The 27319-nt window shown below is 36.0% G+C and overlaps 1 protein-coding gene across 2 annotated transcripts in view; it reads left to right on the top strand.

Moving 5' to 3' along the window:
- STX8 (syntaxin 8) overlaps positions 1-27319 on the top strand; it is a 279491-nt gene that overhangs the window by 46884 nt on the left and 205288 nt on the right. For both annotated transcript variants that reach the window (XM_069073085.1, XM_069073086.1), the window contains exon 5: positions 14245-14369. In XM_069073085.1, the coding sequence (XP_068929186.1) occupies positions 14245-14369 (125 nt within the window). The remainder of the gene's footprint in view (positions 1-14244; positions 14370-27319) is intronic.

Consider the following 27319-nt stretch of genomic DNA (forward strand, 5'->3'; position numbering starts at 1 on the left):
CTTCTCATTTCACATTGCATGATTCATGTAAGTTTCTCTGAGATTATCCTACTTATTATTTCTTATACCGCAACAGTATTCCATCACAATACATACCAGAAATTATTCAGACATTTCCTAATTTATGGGCATCCCCTCAATTGCCAGTGTTTTTGCCACCACCAAAAGAATTACTATAAGTATTTTTGCACATAAAAGTCCTTTTCCTTTTTTTTTTAAAATCTCTTTGGGATACAGATCTAGTGTAGGTATTGCTGGATCAGTGTGTATGCATGGTTTTATAGCCCTTTGGGCATAGTTCCAAATTGTTCTCCCAAATGGTTGGATCCATTCATAACTCCACCGACAAGAATTAGTGTCCCAATTTTCCCACTTCCCTTCTAACATTTGTCATTTTTCTTTTCTGTCATAGTAGCCAAACATTATAGGTATGGGGTGGTACTTTTAAGTTATTTTAATTTTTTCCTCTTTAATCATTAGTGATTTAGAGAATTTTTAATATGACTATAGATAACTTTGATTACTTCATCTGAAACTGCCTATTCATATCCTTTGATTTTATCAATTAGAGAATGACTCTTTATAAATTTGACTAAGTTCTCTATATATTTGAGAAATGAGGCCTTTACTAGAGAAACTTAATGTAAATTTTTTTTCACGGTTGTGATTACTAACTCTGAATTTCCTTTATTCTATTTTCCTTTGTTGATCCTGCTCTTTCTCTCCTTTTACTTTGTCCATCCTCAGGTGTTTTGCTTCTAATTGCCTCAATTTCCCCTCCCTTCTGTCATACCTCCTTCCCCTATTTCTGTCCTTTAGAGCAAGATAAATTTCTATGTCCAAATGAGTATGTATAATAATGTACACATTCCCTCTTAGACTCAATTCTGATGACAGTAAAGTTCAAGTGCTTCCCACTTTTTCCCCCATCTCCCCCTTCACTGTAAAAGCTCTTTTGCTTCTCTTTTATGTGAGATAATTTACTCAATTCTACCTCTCCTTTTCCCAGTATATTCCTCTTTCTTACCCCTTAATGTTGTTATTTTAGATATTAGCCCATTGTCGTCAACTCATACCCATGTTTCTATGAATAGTCCTAACTGCCCTAATAATGAGAAAGTTCTTAGGAGTTATTATCTTTTTATGTAGTGTTATGGGAATGTGAATTTAAGATCATCCCTGCCTCTAGGCCCTTTGATAGGCTTAAGTGCACCTGGAGCCTGTGGGGGAAGGCTTGTTTTTCAGGAGATACTTTGTGATTGGGCAGTGGGTCAAGAAGGTTGTTACATTCTCTGAGCCAGGAGAAGGCTATTTAAACCCTGTTCTGAGGCTTTGTTTTGGGGCTCACTTTGAGAAGTGTTGTGTGATTTGACCAGATGAGACTCTGGGCAGCTGTCGAGCCCCCCGGCTTTGAAAACCCATATGTTGGTGCTTCCCTCTCTGGTAACTGTGACTAGGTATAGATGTAATGGTCAGACTGTTGGAGGCCTGTCTGCTTGAAATGTTTCTCTGTCTTCTTGTAACTTCTGTCTGTATACTTTGAAGTTTGGGGTGCTGACTTTCCCCCCTGAACTAGGTAAATGATATATTTGATTGATTAAAGCAAGATTGTTAACCCATTTTGAGTTGCTTTCCTTCAGAAAAGCAGATCTAAGAAACTGTGTTGGTAGCCACCCTGGGGATGCTGGGGTGCTTGCTGTTACATGTAGGAATGTAAATAGTTTAGCCTTATGGAATCCATTATGACTTCTCTTTCTTGTTTACCTTTTGATGCTTCTCTTGAGTCTTGTATTTGAAAGTCAGATTTTATATTCAGCTCTAGTTTTTTCATTATGAATGCTTGAAAGTCTTCTATTTTATTGAATATCTATTCTTCTTCCCCCCAAAGGATTATACTCAGTTTTGCTGGGTAGGTGGTTCTTGGTTTTAATCCTAGCTCCTTTGCCCTCTGTAATTTCATATTCTAAGCCCTTTAATCCTATAATGTTGAAGCGCTAAATCTTGTGTTATCCAGACTGTATCTCCATGATATTTGAATTGTTTCTTTTTGACTGCTTGCAATATTTTCTTCTGGAGCAGGTAGCTCTGGAATTTGACTACAATATTCCTGGGTGTTTTCATTTTGGAATCTCAGGAAGTGATCATTGGAATCTTTTGATTTCTATTTTATCCCCTGGTTCTAGAATATCAGCAGTTTTCCTTGATAATTTTTTTGAATGATGATGTCTAGCCTCTTTTTTTTGATCATGGCTTTCAGGTAGTCCAATAATTCTTTTTTTTTTTCCCCAAGTAAAGGCATTTGTTTCATGTAAGACACCAAGCAGCCTCCTTCTTAAGGGAGGTCAGTGCCTTTTAAAGGAGATTGCAGCTCAAGGGAGATTCCAGCTTAAAGGGTGGGGGGGGGGGGTGGAGAGAAGAGCTCCTTAATAGAAACAGCAACTCCTTAAGAGAGATAGTTAACCCCCACCCTTACCCCCCAGTCAGGAGAAGGTAGGGAGTCTCATAGAGGAAAACCCACTGTGGATGGAGAGATGAATCAGTCAGGGACAGAAAGGTGAACAGGAACGTGAGGAAAAGTGAGACACATAAGCAAGGGGGCAATAAAACAGTTTTGTGCATATTTAGGCACATCATTATTCTATTGTATAACCCAGGGCCAAGGGCTCCCTGTTAGTATGTCATTGACCATCTTGTTTGAAGCTCATTATCTCATTGACTAGTCTTTTTGAGTGTCAACATCTCCAGAAAGGCTTCAACTAATCTTATCATTTTTCCCCAAAGAAGTAGGTACCCAAATTAATTTGTGAAGACTGTCAAGGGCAATGCATTCCTCATCATTCCCCCCTCAAATAGTAGGGACCCAAATTTGTTTTGGGAGATGGGTGGAAGTCTCAACTTCTGGAACCACTTCAGGTTCACAAGGGGCTTAAAGCCATTACCCTCGCTGGGTCCTGGTAGTTCAGTGCTTCTTAGATTTTCTCTTCTTAATCTATTTTCCAGGTCACTAGTTTTTCCAATGAGATTTTTCACATTTTTTCTATTTTTTCATTCTTTTGCTTTTGTTCTATTATTTCTTGATGTCACATTGAATCATTAGCTTCCACTTTCCCAATTCTAATTTTTAAGAAATTATTTCCTTTAATGAGCTTTTGCACCTTCTTTTCTGTTTGACCATTTCTATTTTTTAAGTAGTCCATCTCTTTAGCAAATTTTTGTGTATTTTTTTCCATTTGCCCAATTCTGCAGTTCCACTTTCTTCAGTGGATTTTTGTTTGCCTCTTTTACCATATGACAGTTTCTGTTTTTTTTTTCATGATGCTATCTTTTTTATCACTCTATAACAAAGCAGAAAAACAACAATAAAATAACAACAACAAAAAACCCCCCAGTACTCAGAGCTTTCAGTGTGACCAAACCAGTGCTTCCAGTCCTTTCTCAGACTAGATAGCCTTTAAAGTCCCAGACAGTCTTCAATCTCAGACTTATATTGATCTCACCAATTAAAGTCAAATATTACTATTTTCAGATTAAAAATTGAAATTGCTTTTAGAATGTTTTCAAAATCAATTAACATTGGCTTCCTGCTTTGAGAAAACAAATTATGAATGAGAAATTCTGTATACAAGCTTAAATTTTATAATTTAATGGTATCTCTCACTATCTTTTTTGTAATTTAGAGAGTTCTTTTTTTTATACACATTTGTTTTTAAAACTTTGAGACCCAGATTTTTTCCCTTCTTCCCTCTTCACCCACCCCCACTGGAAAGATAAGCAATTCAATATAGGTTGTACATGTGTAGTTACGCAAAACATTTCCATGGTAGGTATATTGTGAAAGACTAGCTATATTTCCCTCCATCCTATCCTACCCCTCACTTATTCTGTTTTCTTCTTTGACCCTGTCCCTTTTCAAAAGGGTTGCTTCTAACTACCCTCTCCCTGAATCTGCCCTTCCTTCTATCATCCCCCCTCTTATCCCCTTCCCTTCTATTTTCCTGTAGGGTAATATACCCAATTGAGAGTGTATGTTATTCCCTCCTTAAGCCAAATTCAATGAGAGTAAGATTGACCCATTCCCTTTCACCTTCCTGCTCCCTTGTAACAGTTTTCTTTTGCCTCTTTTATATGAAATAATTTATGCTATTCTGTCTCTCTCTTTCTCCTCCCATTATATTCCTCTCTCAACTCTTAATTTTATTTTTTAGATATCATCCCTTCCTATTCAGCTGGTCCTCTGCCCATTGACTATGTATACATATACATACATATGCGCACCCACACCCAAACCCACACACACCCACCCACACACACACACACACACACACCTACACACACATATTATATATATACACACACCTACACCCTCCTATACATACATATATATGTGGATATATATGCATATATATTCCCTTCAACTGCCCTCATACTGAGAAAAGTTTTATGAGTTATAATTAAAATTTTTTTCCATGTAGAAATGTAAATAGTTTGACTTTAATAAGTTCCTTATGATTTCTTTTCCCTGTTTATCTTCTCATGCTTCTCTTGTTTCTTGTATTTGAAAGTCAAATTTCCTGTTCAGCTCTGTTTTTTTCAAGGCTTGAAAATCCTCTATTTCATTGAAAGACCATATTTTCTCCTGTAGCTTTATACTCAGTTTTGCTGGGTAGGTGATTCTTGGTTTTAATCCTAGCTCCTTTGACCTCCGAAATATCATATTCCAAGTCCTTTGATCTCTTAATGTAGAAGCTGCTAGGTCTTGTGTTATCCTAATTGTGTTTCCATAATACTCAAAATTTTTTCTTCCTTATTCCTTGTAGTATTTTCCCCTTTACCTGGGAACTCTGGAACTTGGCTATAATCTTCCTAGGAGTTTTCATTTTGGGATCTTTTTCAAGAGGCAGTGAATTCTTTCAATTTCTATTTTGCCCTCTGGTTCTAGACTATCAGGGCAATTTTGCTTCATGATTACTTCAAAGATGGTGTCTAGTTTTTTTGTGGGTGTTAAGTGTCTGAGGCCGGAACCGACCTCTGGTCCTCCTGACTCTTGGACCGGCACTTTATTTACTTCGCCACCAAGATTCTCACAATTCAGCTTTTTAAAGCATTCTTCTTCTCATTGACTTTTTGGACCTCTTTTGCCATTTGAGTTAATCTATTTTTTAAGGTGTTATTTTCTTCAGTATTTTTTTGGGTCTCCTTTAGCAGGCTGTTGACTTGCTTTTCATGATTTTCTTGAATCATTCTCATTTTTCTTCCCAATTTTTCCTGCATTTCTCTTACTTGGCTTTCAAAAACCTTCTTGAGCTCCTGTATGGCCTGTAACCAGTTCATATTTTTCTTGGGAGTTTTTGATGTAGGAGTTCTGACTTTGTTGTCTTCCTCCTGTTCCATGCTTTGATCTTTTTTGTCCCCAGAAAAAGGAATCTATGGTAGGATTGTGTTTCTTCTGTTTGCTTATGTTGCCAGTTAATTGCTTGACTTTTGAACTCTTTGCCACGGTAGAACTCTGCTTTCAGAGAGAGAGCTTTGTCCCAAATCCCTGGGGTTTTCACATCTGCTAGAGTAATTAGGAGGGTGCCCTCTCTGCAGCCCCCATAGGCTCTGGCACCTGGCCATACATCCCAGGACCTTCACCCAAAACCAGGATCCAGATCCAAGCAGGTCAAAACAAGAGTGATTACCCTCTGAATGGTCACTTGGTCCCACTATAATCTGCAGGCCAGGAGCTCTGGAGGCAGCAATGGGGCAGCAGCTGCTGCCGATGCACCTCCATCTCTTCTTGCCCCAGTATAAGTGCCCAGACTGTGCTATTCTGTCCACCCCTGTTCCAGCAGAGTTCCACACTGACTTTTTACTTTGTCTTTGTCATTTATGAGTTGAGAAATCTGGAAACCACCACAGCTGCTCGTGCTTCATTCTCCTGAAGTCTTCTTAGGCTGCTGCTGGTTGGGGCTGCCCTGGGGCCAAAACTGCAAGGCTCATGCTGGGCTCGGCTCCCAGTTCAGTTTGATAGTCCCTTCCTTCCAGCCTGCCAGGTTGCCTTTAGTAGATTTGTTTCTCTCTGTCACTTTGTGGGTTCTATTGCTCTAAAATTTTTTTTTAGTCATTTTTTACATTTATTAAAGGAGGTTGAAGCCAGAGCACTGGGGAAATCCTGTTTCTGTCCTGCCATCTTGGCTCTGCCCCCCGCTTCTGTTTTTTAATGTTATTTTTTTGCAGATTTTTTTGTGCCCCAGCTTTTTTTTTTGTGCCAAGCTGTTTCAATTTTTAATATTTTTCTTGCTTCACTCATTTTTTACTCTTAATTTTTCCTCTATCTGTTTCATTTGAGTTTGAAAATACTTTTTGAACTCTTCCAGGAATTCTTTTTGGGCCTGAGACCACTTCACATTTTTCTTTGAGACTTTGAATGCAGCAGTTTTGTCTTTGTTATCATCTTCCCTGTCACTATAGTAACTTTTTCATGGTCGGGGTTTTTTTTTTTTTTTTTTTTGGTAATTGTTTGCTCATTTCCCCAGCCTATTTCTTGACTTTTAAAGTTGGAGTCTACTCTGTGGTTTGAGGTGGCACTGTCCCAACCTCAGGTTTTTTGTGTAGTTTTTTTTTCACTTCTTTCAAGGGGGTATGATCTAAATGAAAATGGTATGCTTTGATCTGCATTCAGACTTTCTCTGAATGTGGATAGCATTTTCCATCATGAGTCCTTTGGAATTGTCTTGGATCATTATACTACTGAGAAGAGCTAAGTCATTTATAGTTGATTGTACGATTTTGTTGTTACTATGTACAATGTTCTCTTGGTTCTTCTCACTTCACTTTGCATCAGTTCATGTAAGTCTTTCTAGGTTTTTCTGATAGCATCCTGCTTGTCATTTGTTATTATAGCACAGTAGAATTCTGTTACATTTATATACCACTACTTGTTCAGCCATTCCTGAATTTCCAATTCTTTGACACCATAAAAACCCTGCAATAAGTATTTTTCACATGTAGGTCCTTTTTCCTTTTTTATGATACATTTGGGATACAGACCTAGAAGTGGTATGAGTGGATTAAAGGATATGCATAGTTTGATTGCCTTTTGGCTATAGTTCTTCAGAATGGATGCATCAGTTCGCAGTTCCACCAATAGTATATTAGTGTCCCTATTTTCTCATATCCTCTCCAACATTTATTCTCCTTTTCTGTCATATTAGCTAGTTTGATAAATATTAGGTAGTATCTTAGAGTTGCTTTAATTTGGGAAATTTTAAAAAATAATACTTTCTTGTATAAAGGTCTCATAAATCTATGGAGAGCTTTGTCAGATATGTAAGAATTTATGTTATCCCCTAATTGATAAATGGTCAAAGGATATAAACAAGCATTTTTTAATGAAATAAAAACTATATGTTCATATGAAAAAATGCTCTACATCATTATTGATTAGAGAAATGCAGATTAAAACAACTTTGAGTTAGTCCCGTCATACCTATTGGATTGACTAAAATGGTGGAAGGGGAAAATGACAAATGTTGGCTGGGATGTGGGAAAATTGGTATATTAATACACTGTTGGTTGAAATGTGAACTGATCTAACCATTTTGAAGAGTAAGGGGTTATAAAACTATGTATACCCTTTGACCCAGCAATACCTCTATCTGTTTTCTAAGGTGATAAGAGAAAAATGAAAACAACATATATATTCTAAAATATTTTTTAGCAGCTCTCTTTTTGGTTACAAAGAAAAATTTGGAATTTGAGATTATGCTATTGGGGAATGGCTAAACAAATTGTGGTATATTGTTGTGATGGAATACTGCAGTGATATAAGAAATGATGAGCAGGTTGATTTGAGAAAAACATGGAAAGATTTGCATGAAATAATGAACAGTGAAATGCACTGAACCAAGAGAGCATTGTATACAGTAATAGCAATATTGTTAAAAGAGTTATTCTGGGTGTTATAAATACTCAAATCAGCTATAAAAGACCTATGAAAGAAGGTGCTCTCCACCTCCAGAGAAATAACTGACAAATGGAAGTATGCATAGTATGGTTTTACAGATATGTCTATAATTTCTATCTGTGTCAGATTATAGCCTTCTCTAGTGGGGCTTGGGGAAAGGAAAGGAGGGAGACAGTTTAAAAATCAGTGTGTAAGAAAAAGGAAAAAAATCAAATAAAAAAAAGTAAGGCAGATAGGGTGATCTAGACATTGGATAATTAGTAATGGCTCTATGGAGAAGATAGTGTCTCACCTACATTTTTAAGGAAGAAAGGCTCTCATGAGACAGAGGTAAGGAGGGAGTGCATTCCAGGTATGTGGGATGACTAATGCAAAGATACGGATATAGGTGACAGAGATAGAACATTATGTGTGAAGAAGGGAGAGAAGGCCTTTGAGTGGTTTGAAGAGTGTGGGGAAGTACAGTGATATCTAGCACATTTGGAAAGATAGATTAAGATAAGATTGTAAGGACTTTAAAATTTAAACAGAGGAGATAATATTTCATCCTTGAAGCCATTCAGCAACCTATAGAGTGATTGAATAAGAGATTGACATGGTGCAATTTGTGTTTAAGAAAAATTACTTTGACAGCAGCATGTAGAATGGACTGAAGTGGTGAAAGACTTTAGACAGGGGCACTACTTAAAAGGCTGTTGGAATAATATAGGTGAGAAGTGATTAAAGCCCAAACTAAGGTGCATGCAATGTTAGAAGAAAGAAAGTGTTGGATGCTAGTTATTGTGAAGGTAAAAGCAGCTAGATTTGGGAATTGGTAGCATATGTGGGGGGAGGGAGAATGAAGAATAGATGTTAATGTTTGTTGAAGTGATAAACTTGAGAGACTGAAAGGATAGTGACTTCCAGCAGACATCAAGAAGTTTAGAGATAGTGAGAAAGATAATGGGTTTTTGTTTTGGACATGTTGAACTGAAGATATCTCTGGGAAAGCCCATTTATAAACTCTAACCCTGTTCTTCAGCCTCAATGTGACCTCCAGTCCCTTTGTCCCTTAGTTTTTCCCCAGGCCATCACCCCTGCATTGGCTACACTCTCTTCCCTTCTCCATCTTCACTTGTTACTAAACCATTTCTGCTCTATATTATCATCTATTCTTATTCCATTGATTCCTTATCTTCTCACCAGTCTTGCCCTTCCATTCCTTATCCTTGAATTGCTCCCACCACTCTTCTTTCAGTCATTTTCACACATGACTGAATAAAATTGGAGAAAATTACAAAATTGTGCTAACTGGCAATCCCTTACAAATTTGAGTTACATTGAACCCTTACTGTGCCAAGGCTATTCTTTTATATCCCTTTAACCATTTCATTGTTTTGCTTACCACAGTGGCTTTTCTAAACTTTTTCTTCCTTCCTTAAACTTCCCATGGTTTTCTCTCTTAGCTGAGAACTTTTTCTTGAATTTCACAGAAAAATTGAAACCATTCACCCAGGGGTCTTTCTTTCCTCCTCCTCATCTCATATCACTCAGATTCCTTCCCCCATGATTTTCTCCTTCATTGCTGTCTCACATGAAAATAGCTCTTATTAGTGTCAAAGCAAATCCCTATACTTGCATAAAGGGTCCCATTCCATCCTGTCTTCTGCAGGGGATTCCTCCTCCTTTATATTCAGTCTTTCCTTGTCTATTAGCTACTTTGCTAAAGACAAATATTGCCCTATCTCTTAAATCCTTGAAAAACTCACTTTACAAGCCTTCTCACTAATTATCATCTTATCGCCTTTTCATGGCTAAACTCCTTGATATGGCCATCTACAGTTGGTACCTCAATTTCTTTTCTCTTACCCCTTTCTTAATTTTCTAGAGTCTGGCTTTCATCCTTATCATTCAACTGCTATCTCCAAAGTTAATAATGATCTGCTTCATTGACTATGTAGATCACAACAAAATGTGGCAAGTCCTCAAAGAGATGGGAGTACCAGATCATCTTACTTGTCTCCTGAGGAATTTGTTTGTGGGTCAAGAAACAACAGTTAGAACTGAATTGTTCTAACTTGTGAAACATTTAGAACAGCTGATTGGTTTAAGATTAGAAAAGGAATATAACAAGACTTTAAATTGTTACTTTATTTATTTAATTTATATGCAGACTACATCATGCAAAATGCTGAATTAGATGAATCAAAAGCCAGAATTAAAGTTGCTGGAAGAAATATCAGCAATCTGAGATATGCAGATGATACCACTATGATGGCAGAAAGTGAAGAAGTTTTCTCTGTGAGGATAAAGTAATTTATTATTCGGAATTGTGGTTGATCATTGTATTGATCTCTTACTAAGTCTTTCAATTGATCATCTCTATAATATTACTTTTATCAAGTACATTTTTTTCTCCTGGTTCTGTGCACTTTGCAGCAATTCATATAAATCTTCCCAGGTTTTTTCTGAAACTCTCCTTGTATGGTCTGGAATTCCCCCACCTTGGGAACTCTGTACCTCTCTCTCAAAAAGTTTGGCAAGTTCAATACCAAAGGAAGAGGTCAAAGAGTTCCAGACTGATTATAGGTAGTATTGAATATTTACATTGGAGTAGTATAATGGATCGCTGCCAAGAGTTTGATAGGCATCAGTTTGGGGTGGTGGCCGGACTACAGGCTGGACCCTAGGAAACCCCAGTATAATTATAGCAAGCAAACAAAAGGAGGTGGAGCTATAAAGCACATTGCTATTGATTGGTAGATATTTTGGGGTTTCTGCTTAGTAATGAGCTTGAGTTATTATGCCTGTGTTTTTGAGCAAATGCCCAAACACAAGATTATGTATTGGTCATGAACTGGTCACTGTGCCCATGTTATGGCTTTCATTGGTTAACGTATCTTAAGTTATATGACTCAGTGTTTTAATTATGATTTTTAACAGTTCATCATGTCTGGGCTTCCACCTTTCACAGAGTTTAAGTTTATGGCTTTCACTTCTTATTATGTTTTATGGCTTTTTCCCAAATTGGAACTCCATACTTCCTTTCATTTTTTATATTCCGTCATTTTTTTATAGCACATTCATTTTTTTTTTTAAAGCAACCGGGGTTAAGTAACTTGCTCAAGGTTACACAGCCAGTTATTTCTGGGTGTGGTGCTGAGTATCTGAGCCCGGATTTGATCCAGGTCATCCCGACACTGGAGCCGGTGCTCTTACTCGCTGAGCCACCTGGCCGCCCCTAAGCAATTGGGGTTAAGTAACTTGCTCAAGGTTACATGGCCAGGTGTTTCTGGGTGGGTGCTAAGTGTCTGAGCCTGGGATTCGATCTCCAGATCTTCTCAGCACTGGAGCCGGTGCTCTTACTCGCCGTGCTACCTGGCCGCCCCTAGCACATTCATTTTCACATACCACATTCATATACCATAACTTATTCAGTCATTCTCTAATTTTATGGGTATCCCCTTAGTCTCCATTTCTTTGCTACCACAAAAAAGTGTATAAATGTTTTTGTGCACATGGGCCTTTTTCCTTTTCCTTTAATCTCTTTAGTATAGTCCCAATAGTGGTATTGGTGGGTCAGTTTTATAGCATTGGGGGCACAATTCCAAATTTCTCTACAGAATTGTTTTACTAGTTTACAGCTTCACCAACACTGTATTAGTGTACCTATTTTCCCATGTCCCCTTCAGCATTTGTCATTTTCCTTATCTATTGTATTAGCCAATCTGATGGATGTGAGGTAGTGGTACTTCAGAATTGCTTTAATTTGTATTTATCTAATTATTAAGTAATTTGGATATTTTTTTCATATGATAGTGTTAATTTTGATTTCTTCCTCTGAAAACTGCCTGTTCATATCCCTTTGCCATTTATCAGTTGGGGAAATGGCTCTTATTCGTATAAATTTTATTCAGTTCCTGTATATTTGAGAAATGAAGCCTTCATCAGAGAAACTTGCTAAGCTTCTTCCCTTCCCCTCAGTTTCTTTTTTTTCTTGATTTTGATTGCGCTGGTTTTGTTTGTGCAAAAAGCTTAGTTAACTTTTATGTAATCAAAATTATGCATTTTATCTCCTGTGAACTTCTCTATCTCTTATTTTGTCATGAACTCTTCCCTTATCCAAAGATCTCACAGGTAATTTCTTCCATTAATTTGTTTATATCACTCTTCATATCTAAATCATGTAACCATTTTGAGCTTTACTTGGTATATGGTATGAGATGTTGTCCCATGCCTAGTTTCTGCCACACTACTTTCCAGTTTTCTCAACAGTTTTTGTCAAACCGTACTGAACCTTTTTTTTTTTAAGTAAGTATTTGTAATATGAAAACTTTAGTCTCTCTCATTTCTTATTTTTGGATGATATTTGTATAATGTGAATTGACATGTATTTGCTGTCCTAATGAATTAATCAAATAGAAAGTGTATATTGATTTAATTTGCAGAGTTTTCTTTAGTCTTTTACAAATTTTCTATACTTCTTCATCCTCTGAATATATACAGGTATATAATTAACTCTCAGGGTGATACTTTTTGAAAATGATTACTGTGATAAAAGGTCACCTAGTATACTGTGAAATGAATTCTCATGTTGCTTTTGAATGTGTGATAAAACTGTTTGAAAATTCCATTATTTATAACCTTCTCAAGGAGAGCCTATGGGCTGCCTTTCCATGTAGCTGCATTTTCTTTTTGTCTTCTTGTTTCATTTATAAAAAGAATGTTAAAATTAATGTGATTCCTTTAATCTAAAAGTATGTTGAGTTGTTGGACACTGGATAAGTATTGCATGTTGAGAGTATCAGCAGTTGAATTAATATTTCTAGATGGTTTAAAGAACTATGTGATTTCTATTACCTTCTGCCCTACTCTGACAATATCACTGCTGAAACAGAATCTTTTTTTTTTTTCTTTGTTTCATTGGTTTCCATGACCAAAGAATTTATCCATAGGTGATTAGCCTCCTGGTGATGAGCCTCTTTCTAGAGGTATTTGGAAAGTAGATATAGTCTATTATTTGAATCCTTTTTAGTATGGTATAATTTATCAGTTGGCTATCTTCTGGCAGAGCTTTTGAGAACTCATGCCTATGTAATCCTGCCATAATGAGACTTTGGAGTAGGCCTTGTTAGAGGAGTAGAATTTTGTGTATGATAACAAGCTAAGAGTTAAACATAATTAGAATGCAGCCATTTAAGAAGTTTAAGCCCTCATGTATTAAATATTAAATGAATTGTTCATAGGATCATATATTTAACTCTTGAAGAGATCTGCAGTTTAACTCTCTGATTTTATAGATGTGAAAACTCAGGCTCAAAGATGTTAGTGACTTCCCCATGGTCACACAGTTAGGAAGTGTCAGAGATCAGATTTGACTCCAGGTCTTACTAATTTCATATCCAGCATTTTATTCATTATACTGATTTGGTAAAAGCAAGAAGTAAGAAATCACTTGTGAACTCAAGGGATCAACAACGATTTCATAGAACATGGTAGGATTTGAGCTGAATTTTGAAATAAAGATGGTATTTGGACAGGTGGAAAATGAGAATAAGATATTATAAATCTCACAAATATAGTTGTGTTTGTGAGTTATCCGATGGAGAGCCCATTAGTGCTAACAGAAAAAATTCATATGTTAGTAGTATACACTATGATTAGGATTTGTAATTGAGTTTTTTTTACATTCTTGCAACACAGTTATTAATATCTAGCATTTATATAGCACTTTAAAATACTTCACATTTTATTATTATATTACTCATTTTATTCTTAAAACAGCTTTGGGAGGCAGGGCTATTGTAATTCCCATTTTATAGATTAGCAAACTGAGTCAGACAGAGTCACTCAAATTTCCCTGACTCCAGGTCTAGTACTCTGTCCACTCAGCCACTTGACTACCTTATATAATAATAAACATTAATTATAATCCTGAATTTTTTTTTCCCTTAATGTGAAATGTCACATTGAACAATGGTTTTATCCTTATAATTTGGTTCAAGACATTGCAATTTCATTTACTGCTAGAAATAATTCCAAATTCCCTTTATTTTGGTAAATGTCATGTCGTGTAAGAGGAATTTCTAAAATGAAGATCAATTTCATTTATACTTACAATTTAGAAATTAAAGAACTTCATTGGCAAACTTCTTGGATAATTATGACTCAACTGCATTTGTGGAGATTGGGAAGAATATGTTACCACATTGGTTGTGTTCACCTCCCCCCCCCCCCCAACTTCCTTTGAAGAAACCTTTTGCAGAAAACATATCCCTTTTCTGACATATGTGTTATAAATGTGTGATTATTCTTAGGTCCAGTCTCATGACGAGAACTACTAATCGGATTGTATCTAACCCATGGCTCTTTGAGGAGCCAGAGGAGACAAGGGGTCTAGGCTTTGATGAACTTCGACAACAGCAGCAGAAAATTATTCAAGGTACTCAGAAATAAATGTGGGAAATATGTGTTCTGGGTTGTTGTCAGCTTTGTTGTAAAATCAATCCATTGTAGTTTATCCTGAAGCCTCAAGGTGATTTGATATTTGATTGAATCTCTTAATGCAAGACTAATTTCTATTCTCATTATATAATTCTCATTATCATTTTAATCAAATAGCTTTTACCTTTAGATTTGCCTTTTTTAGCAGCTTTAAAAAGGCATTCTATTTTTAATTCCCTTTTCATGATAAAATTTGCTAAATGAGACATTGTAATATTAAACAGTCCCTTGTCTATTATTACTTTTGATACCAAATTGAATCAAAGGAAACAAATATAATTGTAAGAGAACTAGAACTATTTTCATTTAAATTATGTTCCTTAGTCTTATTCTAGATACACTAGCAAAATATAGCTCCTACCCTTTTGCATAACAATAATTTATTTATCTTCTAATCAAAGCTTTCTCATAGGTAGTGAAGGTATCTTTTCTTTTGGGAAGGTGATTATGTATAGTATTCCCTACAGTTTGAGCGTGAAAAGACTTTTTTTTTTCTTAATCACATAGTCTCTAAAAGACAAAGATAGTCATAATCAGTGCTATGGGAGGTAGGGGTTGGGGAATTTGGGGTAACAATTTGTTGAATGTAAGATAGAGTTCTTCTCCCTTATTCTCTCCTTTCCTTCTGTGACTGCGAGAGTTTACTCACTATTGAATTTATTTCAGCAGGAAAAGAAAAAAATCTGGAGTAATAGGCTTATTAAATTCTATTTCTGATGTATGATCTTGGAGAAATGCTTTCACATTTCAGTGCTCTAGGTAATTCAAATTGAATTGATAGAGAAAGGTTCTTTATATATCACTGCCCTAAAACATTGAAGTCACAGGTCTATTTCTTATCCTTGTCTTTGGAGGTAATATGGTATAGTAGAAAGAATACTCAAAGGACTTGTGGGTTATGTGACTTAACTAGATAGAGGAATAGATATTTTGCCTCTCCAAAATAGGAATTATGTATCACAGATAAAAACAATTTTAGCTATATCAAGAACACTAAAGAATAGTATGACATAAATACTAGATAAACTTAACAGCAAAGAGGGCTATTCCCCAAACCCTAATATACTCTCCCAATACTACCTTCCGATTCTCCCCATCTACCGTGGTCCTCAAAGCAGGATTGCCCTAGCTGACCCACATGCTTACAGCAGAATTCAACTCTATACACTCAACCTTGGTCCTGCTACTTTCTTCCTCCTTCCCATCCTTCCTCTTAAGTGCTTAGAGATACAAGCAGCCAATATTTGATCTGGCTGCTTAGTAGCTAGCAGTGGTAGCACTCATTGAACTGCAACAGAGTTCAGCCAGATACTTAGAAATAGAAGGGTAGGTTTTGTTTTTTAAGGATTTGTGTGTTGCACTTCACTAAGCCTGAGGGAAAGATCCTGACATCCAGTTAGGACAAGTTTTGTACCCTTCTCCCCCCCCTCCAAAAAAAAATTATTTTTTTTGTGGCAGGGATTGAAGCTGGTGAATCATGAATTGCTTTATGTGAGAGGAGGCCCAGACAGCTTTAAGATACAGCTGTTCCTAAGGGAACTGTTATGAAAGGGGATAGAGTAAAAAAGTGAGCTAAAGAAAAAAGAGTGATATTATCAAAGATCATAGGAAGAAGAAAATTCAATTAAAGACCTTGAACATAAGCAGATAAACCAATAGAAAAGATTTTTATAACAGTAGGATTAGCTTATTTAAAAGCTCTTAGCTCTATGCCTGGCACATAGTAGGTGCTTAATGCATATTTATTGACTGACCAAAAGATGAGAAAATGGATTCCAGATGATGGACAACATTCCAGGCATCTATGAATAAATATTACAAGACAAAGGAAAATGAATCAAGATCTGGTGAAGCAGAGAACCCTGTTGATCCAAGGGAGCTTGGAACTACATCAGGATGTTCCTGAATGGATTGAAAGAGAAATAAGAATTATGAAGGCAGAATTTGTGGCTGACATAGTAGAAATAATCAGAGGAAGAGAAAAACTTGAATCTGTGATAGTAAATCTCACCAGAGAAGCAGAAGAGAAAATAAATGACAGGAATGCATTGAAGGACAATCTAGAAGAAAAGCAACATTAAATAACATTAAAAGAAACTGTGATTTCCATGTAAGTAAAACAAATTAATTTCAAAGAGAGAATGCATAGAGACAATTTAAGGAATTTAGATCTCCCAGAAGAAAGCAAGTCAAATAGTTTGAACACTATAATGTAAGAGTTAATAGAAGAAAACTTCCCAGAACTTCTTAAAGCATAAAACAAATTACCAATCAAAAGAATCCACAGATCACTTTTTGGAGAGAAACTCCCCTATGATACAAACTCTAAGACACATGGTGATAAATCAGATTTAACAATTTGATTGACAAACAACAAATTCTGCAAGTGACCAGAAGAATTTCAAATATAAAGAAAAGGAAATTTGAGTAATACAAAATTACTCTGTGACCAACAAAAACTGAGGAGGGAATGGAATAATAATGTGTTCTGAAGAGGAAAGGTTCTCAAGATGTAGAAATCTAAATTTTTGTTTCTTTTAAAAATTAAAAAAAAATTATTTTTACTTTTCAACATTCACTTTTATGATTTTGAGTTTGAAATTATTCCCCCCTCTCTCCCCTCTCTCCACGCCCCTCTCCCATAGATGGCACGCAGTCTTATTAGTCTATATCATATTAACCATTTCCACATTAGTCATGTTGTAAAGAAGAATCAGAACCAAAGGGAAAAACCATAAGAAAGAAAGAACAAAACCAAACAGAAAATAGTAGGCTTCAATCTGCATTCAGACTCCATAGTTCTTTATTTGGATGTGCATAGCATTTTCCCTCATGAGCCTTTTGGAATTGTCTTAAATCATTGCATTTCTGAGAAGAGTTAAATCTAACAAAGTTGATCATTTCATAGTGTTGTTGTTACAGTGTTACAGTGTTCTCCTCACTTCACTCAGCATCAGTTCAAGCAGCTCTTTCCAGGTTTTTATGAAGTCCACCTGCTCAGCATTTCTTTCTTTTTTTTTTTTTTTTTACATTTTTTTCGTCTTTATTAATTTGTTTACTTTTAGTTTACAAGATTCAGTTCCACAATTCCTTGAGTTTCAAATTTTCTCTCCTTCCCCCCCTACCCCCATAATGGCATACAGTCAAGTATAGGATCTGCAAATACTTTCACATTAGACATTAGTCAGGTTATAAAGAAGGATTGTATCTGATGGAATGAACAATGGGAAAGAAGAAACAAAACCAAACAAGAAAAAGTAAAAGAGCAGGTAGTTTGCTTCAATCTGGATTCAAAGTCAGTTCTTTTTCTGGATGTAAACATCTCTCTCCATCATGAGACTTTTGGAAACATAGATCGTTGTATTGCTGAGAAGAGCTAAGTCTATCAAAGGCTGGCATCACACAATGTTACTGTTACTGTGTACAATGTTCTCCTGGCTCTACTCACTTCACTCAGCATCTGTTCATGTAAATATTTTCAGGTGTTTCTGAAATCTGCCTGCTCATCATTTCTTATAGCACAATACTATTCCATTACATTCATATATACCACAACTTGTTCAGCCATTCCCCAATTGATAGGTACCCCCTTAATTTCCAATTCTTTGCCACCACAAAAAGAGCTGCTATAATTTTTTTGTACCTATGGGTCTTCCTCCCACTTCTATGATCTCTTTGGGATACAACCCGAGAAGTTGTAACGCTGGGTGAAAGGGTATAAATTATTTATAGCCCTTTGGGCATAATTCCAGATTGCTCTCCAGAATGGTTGAATCAGTTCACAACTCCACCAGCAATGCATTAGTGTTGCAATTTGTCCACACCCTCTCCAACATTTGTCATTTTCCTGTTTTGTCATCTTAGCCAATCTGACTGGTGAGATGTGGTACCTCAGAGTTGTTTTGATTTGCATTTCTCTAATCAATAGTGATTTGGAGCATTTTTTCATATGCTTATAGATATCTTTAATTTCTTCCCCTGAGAACTGCCTGTTCATATCCTTTGACCATTTATCAATTGGGGAATGACTTGTATTCTTATAGATTTGACTCAATTCTCTGTATATTTTAGAAATGAGTCCTTTATCAGAGACATAGGTTGTAAAAATTCTTTCCCAATTTTCCACTTCCCTCTTAATCTTGGTTACATTGGCTTTGTTTGTACAGAAGCTTTTCAATTTCATGTAATCAAAATTATCCATTTTGCATTTTATAATGCTCTCTAATTCTTGTTTGGTCATAAAGTCTTCCCCTCTCCGCAAATCTGACAGTTAAACTATTCCTTGCTTTCCCAGATTGCTTACAGTATCATCCTTTCTACCTAGATCATACACCCGTTTAGACTTGATTTTGGTATATGGTGTTAGATAATGGTCTATGCCCAGTTTCTGCCATACTATATTCCAGTTTTCCCAGCAGTTTTTGTCAAATAGTGAGTTCTTATCCCAAAACTGGGGTCTTTGGGTTTATCAAACAGTAGATTACTCTAGTCATTGACTGCTGAGTCTTGTATATCCAGTCTATTCTGTTCATCCACTACTCTGTTCCTCAGCTAGTACCAAGTAGTTTTGAGGACTGCTGCTTTATAGTACTGTAGCAGCCAGCACCCCAGCGTCCCCAGGGTGGCTGCTCACACAGGTTCTTAGATCTGCTTTGATAAAGGAAAGCAACTCAAAATGGGTTAACAAGCTTACTTTAATCAGTCAAACATATATCGTTTACCTTGTTCAGGGGAAAAAGGTCAGCACCCTGAACTTCAAAGTATACAGGCAGAATTATCAAGACAGAAACAGATCAAGTAGACAGCTTTCCAAATTGTCCAACCATTACATCCATACCAAATCAACATCTGGGTTTTTCAAAGCTGGGGGGCTCTGGACAACGGCTTCCCAGAATCCATATCAAATCACAGAACACTTCTCAAAGTGAGCCCCAAAACAAAGCTACACATCAGGGCTTATATAGCCTTCTCCTGGCTCAGAGAATGTAACAACCTTATTGACTCACTGGCCAATCAAGAAGTATCTACTGAAAAACAAGCCTCCCACCCCAGGCTCCAGGTGCACTTTAGCCTAGGGGCACAGAAGATCTTCAAATTTACATTCCCATTACAAGTACAGATTAAAATCTGGTATAGCTAGTCCACCATCCCTAGCATTCCTTTTCATTAATTCCCTTGATATTCTGGACCTTTTGTTCTTCCAAATGAATCTTGTTACTATTTTTTCTAACTCTATAAAGTAGTTTTTTAGTAAATCTGCTCAGCAATTCTTATGGAAAAATAGCATTCCATTATATTCATATACCACAACTTGTTCAGTCATTCCTAATTGATGGGCATCCCCCTCACTTTCCAATTCTTGGCTACCATAAAAAGAGCTGTTATAAATATTTTTGTACATATGGGTCCATTTCCCTTTTTTATTATATCTTTGAGACACAGACCTAGTAGTGGCATTGTTGTAACAGAGTATCTGTGCATGTTTTATATCCCTTTGGGCATAGTTCCAAATTGTTCTCTGGAATGGTTGGATCAGTTCACAACTCCACCAATAATGCATTAGTGTTTCAGTTTTCCCACATCTTCTCCAGCATATATCATTTTCCTGTTTTGTCATGTTAGCCAATCTGTTAGACGCGATGTGTTTTCTCAGAGTTGTTATAGTTTCCATTTTTGTAATCAGTAGTGATTTAGATCATTTTTTTCATATGACTGTAAATAACTTTAATTTCTTCCTCTGAAAACTGCTTGTTCATATCCTTTGACCATTTATCAATTGGGGAATGACTTGTATTCTTATAGATTAGACTCAGTTCTCTATGTATTTTGGAAATGAGGCTTTTACCAGAGACACTGGCTGTAAAAATTGTTTCCCAGCTTTCTGCTTCTCTCCTAATCTTGATTGTATTGGCTTTGTTCATGCAAAAACTTTTCAGTTTAATGTAACTAAAATTATCCATTTTGTATTTCATAATGTTCTCATCTCTTATTTGGTCATAAATTCTTCCCTTCTTCATAGATCTGACAGGTAAACTATTCCTTGCTCTCCTAATTTGCTTATAGTTTTACCCTTTATGTCTAAACTGTGTATGTGTTTTGTTCTTATCTTGATATAGGGTGTAAGATGTTGGTCTATGCCTGGTTTCTGCCATACTGTTTTCCAGTTTTCCCACAGTTTTTGTCAAATAGTGAGTTATCATTCTATAACCTGGAGTTTGGGTTTATCAAACAGTAGATTACTATAGTCATTGACTACTGTGTCTTCTGTACCTAACGTATTACACTCATCTACAATTCTCTTTCTTAGCTAGTACTTAACCAGTACTCTTTCTTAGTTTTGATGATATCTGCTTATTATTTTTCCTAGCTCCATAAAATATTTTTTTGGTAGTTTGATTGATATGGCACTAGATGAGTAAGTAAATTAATTTAGGTAGAATTGTCATTTTTACTACATTAGCTCTGCCTACCCAAGAACAATTCAAGTTTTTCCAGTTATTTACTTCTGACTTCATTTGTGGGAAAAGTGTTTTGTAATTGTGTTCATATAGTTCCTGGGTTTATCTTGGCAGGTAGATTCACAAATATTTTGTATTGTCTACAGTAACTTTAAATGGAATATCTCTTTCTATATCTTGCCTGTTGGGCTTTGTTAGTTATATTTAGAATTACTAATTATTTATGTGGGTTTATTTTATATCCTGCAGTTTTGCTAAAGTTATTTTAAGTAGTTTTTTTACTTGATTCTCTAAGTATACCATCTTATCTACAAAGAGTGATAGTTTTGTTTGCTTATTGCCTATTCTAATTCATTCAGTTTCTTTTTCTTTTATTGCTAAAGCTAACATTGGTAGTACTATATTGAACAAAAATGGTGATAATAGACATCCTTATTTTACCCCTGATCTTATTGGAAATGTTTCTAGCTTATCCCCATTGCGTATAAAGCTTTCTCATGATTTTAGATAGATACTATTTATCATTTTAAGGAAAACTCTATTGATTCTTATGCTCCCTAGTTATTTTTAATAGGAATGGGTGTTGTATTTTATCAAAAGCTTTTTTTGCATCTATTGAGATAATCATATATGTTCTGTTAGTTTTGTTATTAATATGGTTTGTTACGCTGATAGTTTTCCTAATAGCCATGCATTACTAGTATAAATCCTATCTGGTCGTAGTGTATTGTCCTTCTGATAAATTGCAGTAATCTCTTTGGTAATATTTTATTTAAAATTTTTGCATATATATTTATTAGAGAGATTGGTCTATATTTTCTTTCTCTGTTTTAGTTCTTCCTGGTTTAGGTATCAGCACCATATTTTTGACACAGAAAGAATTTTGTAGGACTCCTTCTTTACCTGTTTTTCCAAATAGATTAGATAGTTTTGGAATTAATTTTTAAATGTTTGATAGATTTCACTTAAATCCTTCTGGCCCTGGAGAGTTTTTCTTGGGGTGTTCAGTTTTTTTTTTTTTTCTGAGATGGGGTTAAATATTTTACTTCCTCTTCTGTTGATTTGGGCAGTTATATTTTTGTAAATATTCATCCATTTAACTTAGATCATCAGATTTATTGGCATGCAGTTGGGCAAAACAGTTCCTAATTATTGTTTTAATTTCCTCTTCATTGGTGGTAAATTCACCCTTTTCATTTTTGATACTAGTAATTTGGCTTTCTTCCTGTTTTTAAAATAAAATTAACCAAATGTTTATCTATGTTACTTTTTTTTTTTTCATAAAATGAGCTCTTATTTTCATTTATTAGTTCAATAGTTTTTCCAGTTTTATTAATCTGTCCTTTGATTTTCAGAATTTCTAATTTGGTATTTAATTGGAGATTTTAAATTTGTTTTTTGCCCATTTCAGTGATCTCCTCTTTCTCTATTTTATTCATGTGAGCATTTAGAGATATAAAATTTCCCCTAAAAATCACTTTGGCTATATCCTATAAGTTTTGGTATGTTGTCTCATTGTTGTCATTTTCTTGGAGGAAGTTATTGATTGTTTCTGTGATTTGTTGTTTGACCCATTCATTCTTTAGGAGTAGATTTAGTTGCCAGTTAATCTTTACTCTGTCTTTCTATGGCCCAATAATTTATTACACATAATTTTTATTGTTTCACAGTTTGAAAAGGATGCTTTTAATATTTCTGCTTTTCTGTACTGCAGCCAGCGCAATTGGTGGGCTAGCCAGTGGTGAGAATAATAAGACGGGGGTGTAATCAATAGTCTGTTTATTACAGGACCATTTCATACAGAGCCAAAGATGCAAGGAGCTCACAGAGTTTTTATGCCCCCCCCAAGAGAATGTAGACAACCCAAAAGAATGCAGACAATTTAGAAAGATCCTACATCAAAGGAATGCAGATAATAGAAGGAGCCTCCCTTAATCCTGTTTACTATTTACCCTTGCTTAAGGTTAATTACTTACTAGGGTATTATTCTAGCACCATATCTGGAGGCATAAACAAAAAAGATTACACACCCTCTTGCTATCTGCCAGGTAACCTTTGCAGGTAACTGTATAGTACAGGGGAATATACCTAGCAAGGGCAAGGGACCCCAAAACGTTCCCTTCATAATACAACCTCTTGCTTGTCTGCTCTGTAACCTTTCAGATAATAATATAGGGAAGGGAACATTTTATTAGCAAAGCTAAGAAACTTCTGAAAGTTCGCTACATCTCCCCCATCTTACAGTTTCAAAAGACTGTGGGCAGAATCATGCAATTGGACATTATATACTACTTGTTGAATGATACGAGAAAAAGAGGAAATATGGGTAAATAAATACGGGTAAACAAGTACATAAGACCAGTAACACCACCCCTATTCCTAGGGAGGTTATTATTTACTATATTTCTCCAGGTAATATTCCCTGAGCTCTCTTTATCCAATGAACAATGTTTTTTTGCCTCCGAATTTGGTAGTAGAGATTGCTAACTTTCTTGATCCATGAGTCGAGCCAAATTCTCTAAATCATTTATGTCAAGGGATGTGTTATGGTCACCCCATAGGCCATTAAGATGATTTCTAATTTGAGTTATGTTATATTCTGACTTATTATATGCTTTGTTTATCATACAGAAATACATATATCTGCAATCACATATTAACCTTTGTATAACTTGCATTAATTCAATCTCCTCAGCTATGGCAATTAAATCATCTCTAAGCTGATTTATTGCTTCATAAAAGCTCTTGTTGATTTCTGATTGTAACAGAAATCCTCATGAAATATTCACAGACAATTCATGTGAAAATTGAGCTTGCACTATTTGATTTTGTACAGTGTTAATGGATACAGACATAGCAACACTGCTCACTGTAGTAGTAATTAAAGCAATTATTCCAACAACAATACAGGATATACACCTCTTTTTTCTATTGGAACCCAATAATTGATTAATTTGAGCAATAGAATGATCAGCACGAGAGTGAAACCAATGCTCACTCTCTATAGGTATCATTACCATACTAGGTCTTCTAATAACAAATAGCAATTGCCCTAAGGAAGTATTATCATGACATTCAGAAACCTTACATGTGACATTGTAATGCTTATCAGTTTTAGTGATATTTACATTGCTATGATTTCCCCACATGAATGCATACCTCCCTCCTAAACAAGCACATACAAAGCTATGGTCACTCTTGCTTAAGTATGTCCCATTAGGAGCAAAAATAGCAAAAAAATTTGTTATTGGGGCCCATGGCAAAGGGATTTTCCATATTTCCGGGTTTCTTCTCTGTTAGTATCCAAACCAATTTTCCTTTGGATACCCTCCATGCCTATGATTGATGTTAGTGTCATTGTGCCAGGAAACGTAGGTTTGCTTTTCCAACTGATGGCAAACAGGTACGTCAGTCCTGCAGTTTAAAAATGGGAGATCCGCTTGACCCGATGATGAGTCCCACTCATCTCAGTCTGGATACAGTGTCTGATGTTTACCCCATAATCCTGAACAATTTGAAAAAGTCCCTAAAATCCCCATAGTATATGTTGTGATGTTCTCAAAGTGTACTAGGTCCTTAACTCTGAAAATTCCTTTAGCATAGGGGTTCCCATTCATCTTTCCTTTAACTCTAAGCTTTTGCATAGATTTAGAAGATAAATTAACAGGAATGTCCACAAGGGCTTGTTTGAGTCTGCCCCAAGGATGATACTCATAATGACACTTGATAATTTGTATTAAGCTATAGGAGGACTTATTAAAAGTAGAAAAGCACAGAGGCGGTTCATCAACTAACCCAATAAAATTAAAATCAAACACAGGAGGGGTTACATTTGCCTTATGTATATCAAGATCTTTGTCAATAAGGACACACCTGTTTCCTTCTAAAGTGATTTCTGGAAGAAACTCTCCCCACCCAACCATCTCAACCCAAGGTGGATGATGGAGGACTGCCCAGTATCTTGTAGAGGCAGCTATTGGAAGCTGAGCAAAGATAGTAGCGAGCAGGATCACCATCCACTTACCCTCATTTAGGCTCTGGCTCCTTCGCTGCCGACCTCCTCTGGTTTGGTTTGGGAGGGCCGAATGTATAGCCTCTGCATTTGTTGACACAGTCCTTGTTCTCTTTTCTGGTAACCAGACTTACTCATTTTCATTTGTGGGGACACACAAATAGTCTCGAACTATTACTCTGTTCGGGCTACACCATTGTCCCTTATCATTTTTTCACATCACCCATTCAGTAACTGTAGCTGCCTGGGGCTGTGATCTTTTAGAATTACTAATTGTGTGGTAAGTAACACCCCAGAATTTTTCTCCTGGTGTTTTATTTTCATGATCTAATGTCAAATAATTTATTACATATAGTGACAACCCCAACTGGTACCCGTGCTCCAGATTCTTTCTTTTAATTTTTGGAGTGCAGTTTTAAGTGTGTAGTTTTTTCTTTCAACAATCACCTGACCTGTGGGGTTGTAAGGAAGTCCTGTATTATGGAGAATACCCCACTGGAGACAGAATTCAGCAAAGCCTTTTGAGGTGTAAGCAGGGCCATTGTCAGTCTTTAATTATTTTGACAAACGCTCAGCAGCAAAGCATGTAATAAGATGCTCTTGAACATGAGAAGTTTTTTCCCCAGACATAGCATTTGCCCATGTAAACCCTGACTATCTGTCCACAGTTACATGTATATATTTCAGTCTCCCAAAAACAGAATAATGAATAATATCAGACTGCCAAATTTCGTTGAGTAACAGTCCACGGGGATTTATACCCTTGGGTATAGAGGGACTGCAAATAACACATGATGGACAGCTTTTAACTATTTGCCTAGCTTGTTCTCTAGTGATATCAAAGGTCCTAGCAAGCATTCTAGCAGATTGATGAAATCTATGATGGGATTCCTTTGCTAATTTTAATGATCCCACAAGGATTTGATCAGCTATGTGATTACCTCTAAAAAGTGGTCCAAGAAGACCGGTATGAGATGGGATATGCATAATGTAAAAGGGATGTGATCTATTTTGTACAATATCTTGTAAATCACAGAACAATGTGTACAACTCAGTTTTATTTCTACGTATATTGGCTGTTTCTATCTTTTGAGTTACTTGGGCTGCATATTGAGAATCTGTAATAATATTAATAGACTGAGGAAATAGGGTAAGAGCAGATATTATTGCTGTGAGCTTGTTATTTTGGGTGGAATCATAAGGAGTGGTGATCATTTTCATAACCTGTTTATCAGGACAGTATACAGAAGCTCTGTAGTCTTTAGTGGCATCAGAGAATACATTAAATCCTATAACAGGTTGATCCTTACATACCTTAGTGATTATGAACTCATTGTTTGTTAAGAATCAGAAAATGCCTTTTGGTGTATAATGTATGGGGATAGCATATATTGACAACAGTTGCCAAGATTCTTGATTCTCAGTCAATTGTTGGATTTGGTCATGAGTAAAAGGAACTTTTATAATTTCAGGCAATTGACCACTTAGGCATAAACATCGTCTGATCATTTTCTTTATGAGCTGGGCCACCCCATCAGGGTAAGTTTGTAAAGAGTATTTTGGCCGATGTAAAATATAACCCCATTCAATCACTAAATCATTTAAGGCACCTGTAGGGCTGTATTTTGTGTTCAGCACAGTGAGTTGTATTCCTCTAGAGGGGTCTACCCTATATGCAATTGCAGTTCTTATAGCTTCCTAAATGTAATCCAATGTATTCCTAGCTTCAGGTGTAAGAATTCTAGGAGAATTAAGGTTGGTATCACCTTCCAGTAATTGGTATAATGGTGTTACACATTCATTTGAAATTCTAAGACTAGATCTCATCCAATTTGTATCCCCTTATAGGGGATACAAATATAAGCTTATAGCTTTTGCAAGTCATTTAATGTTTTGATATTATCTTTTCTGGTTTCTAATTTTTGCAGACCTACAGTCGTGCTCTGTACCTTATTACCTAAATACATAAAAGGAGCTGTCTTCTATATCTTTTAAGGGGTTATCTTAAGTCCTACAGGAGCAAAAATTATTTGTGACCTCCTTTAATATTTTCTCTAGGGTAATCATCTTGGTGTGCACATAGAACATTATCCATGTAATGAACTAAGTAAGCTGTGGGGTATTTGTTTCTAGTTGATTCTAAGGACTTTGCCACAAACTTTTGACATAATATGGGAGTGCTTTTCATCCCTTGGGGTAATACCTTCCAACAGTATCTTTTTAGGGGATCTTTTAGATTTACGGAAGGTATGGCAAATGCCTATTTTTCTCGGTCCTGACTTTGGAGAGGTATGCTATATAAACAATCCTTTATGTCTATTACCCACAAAGGCCATTGTGATGGTACCATATTAGGAGATGGTAAACCAGGTTGTAATGCTCCCATATCCTTCATGACTTTATTTACTTCTTGCAAAT

This window comes from Petaurus breviceps, unplaced genomic scaffold (assembly GCF_028583685.1).
Source record: "Petaurus breviceps papuanus isolate PSGF00001 unplaced genomic scaffold, PetGlider_PUasm1.0 90865, whole genome shotgun sequence".
NCBI lineage: Eukaryota > Metazoa > Chordata > Mammalia > Diprotodontia > Petauridae > Petaurus > Petaurus breviceps.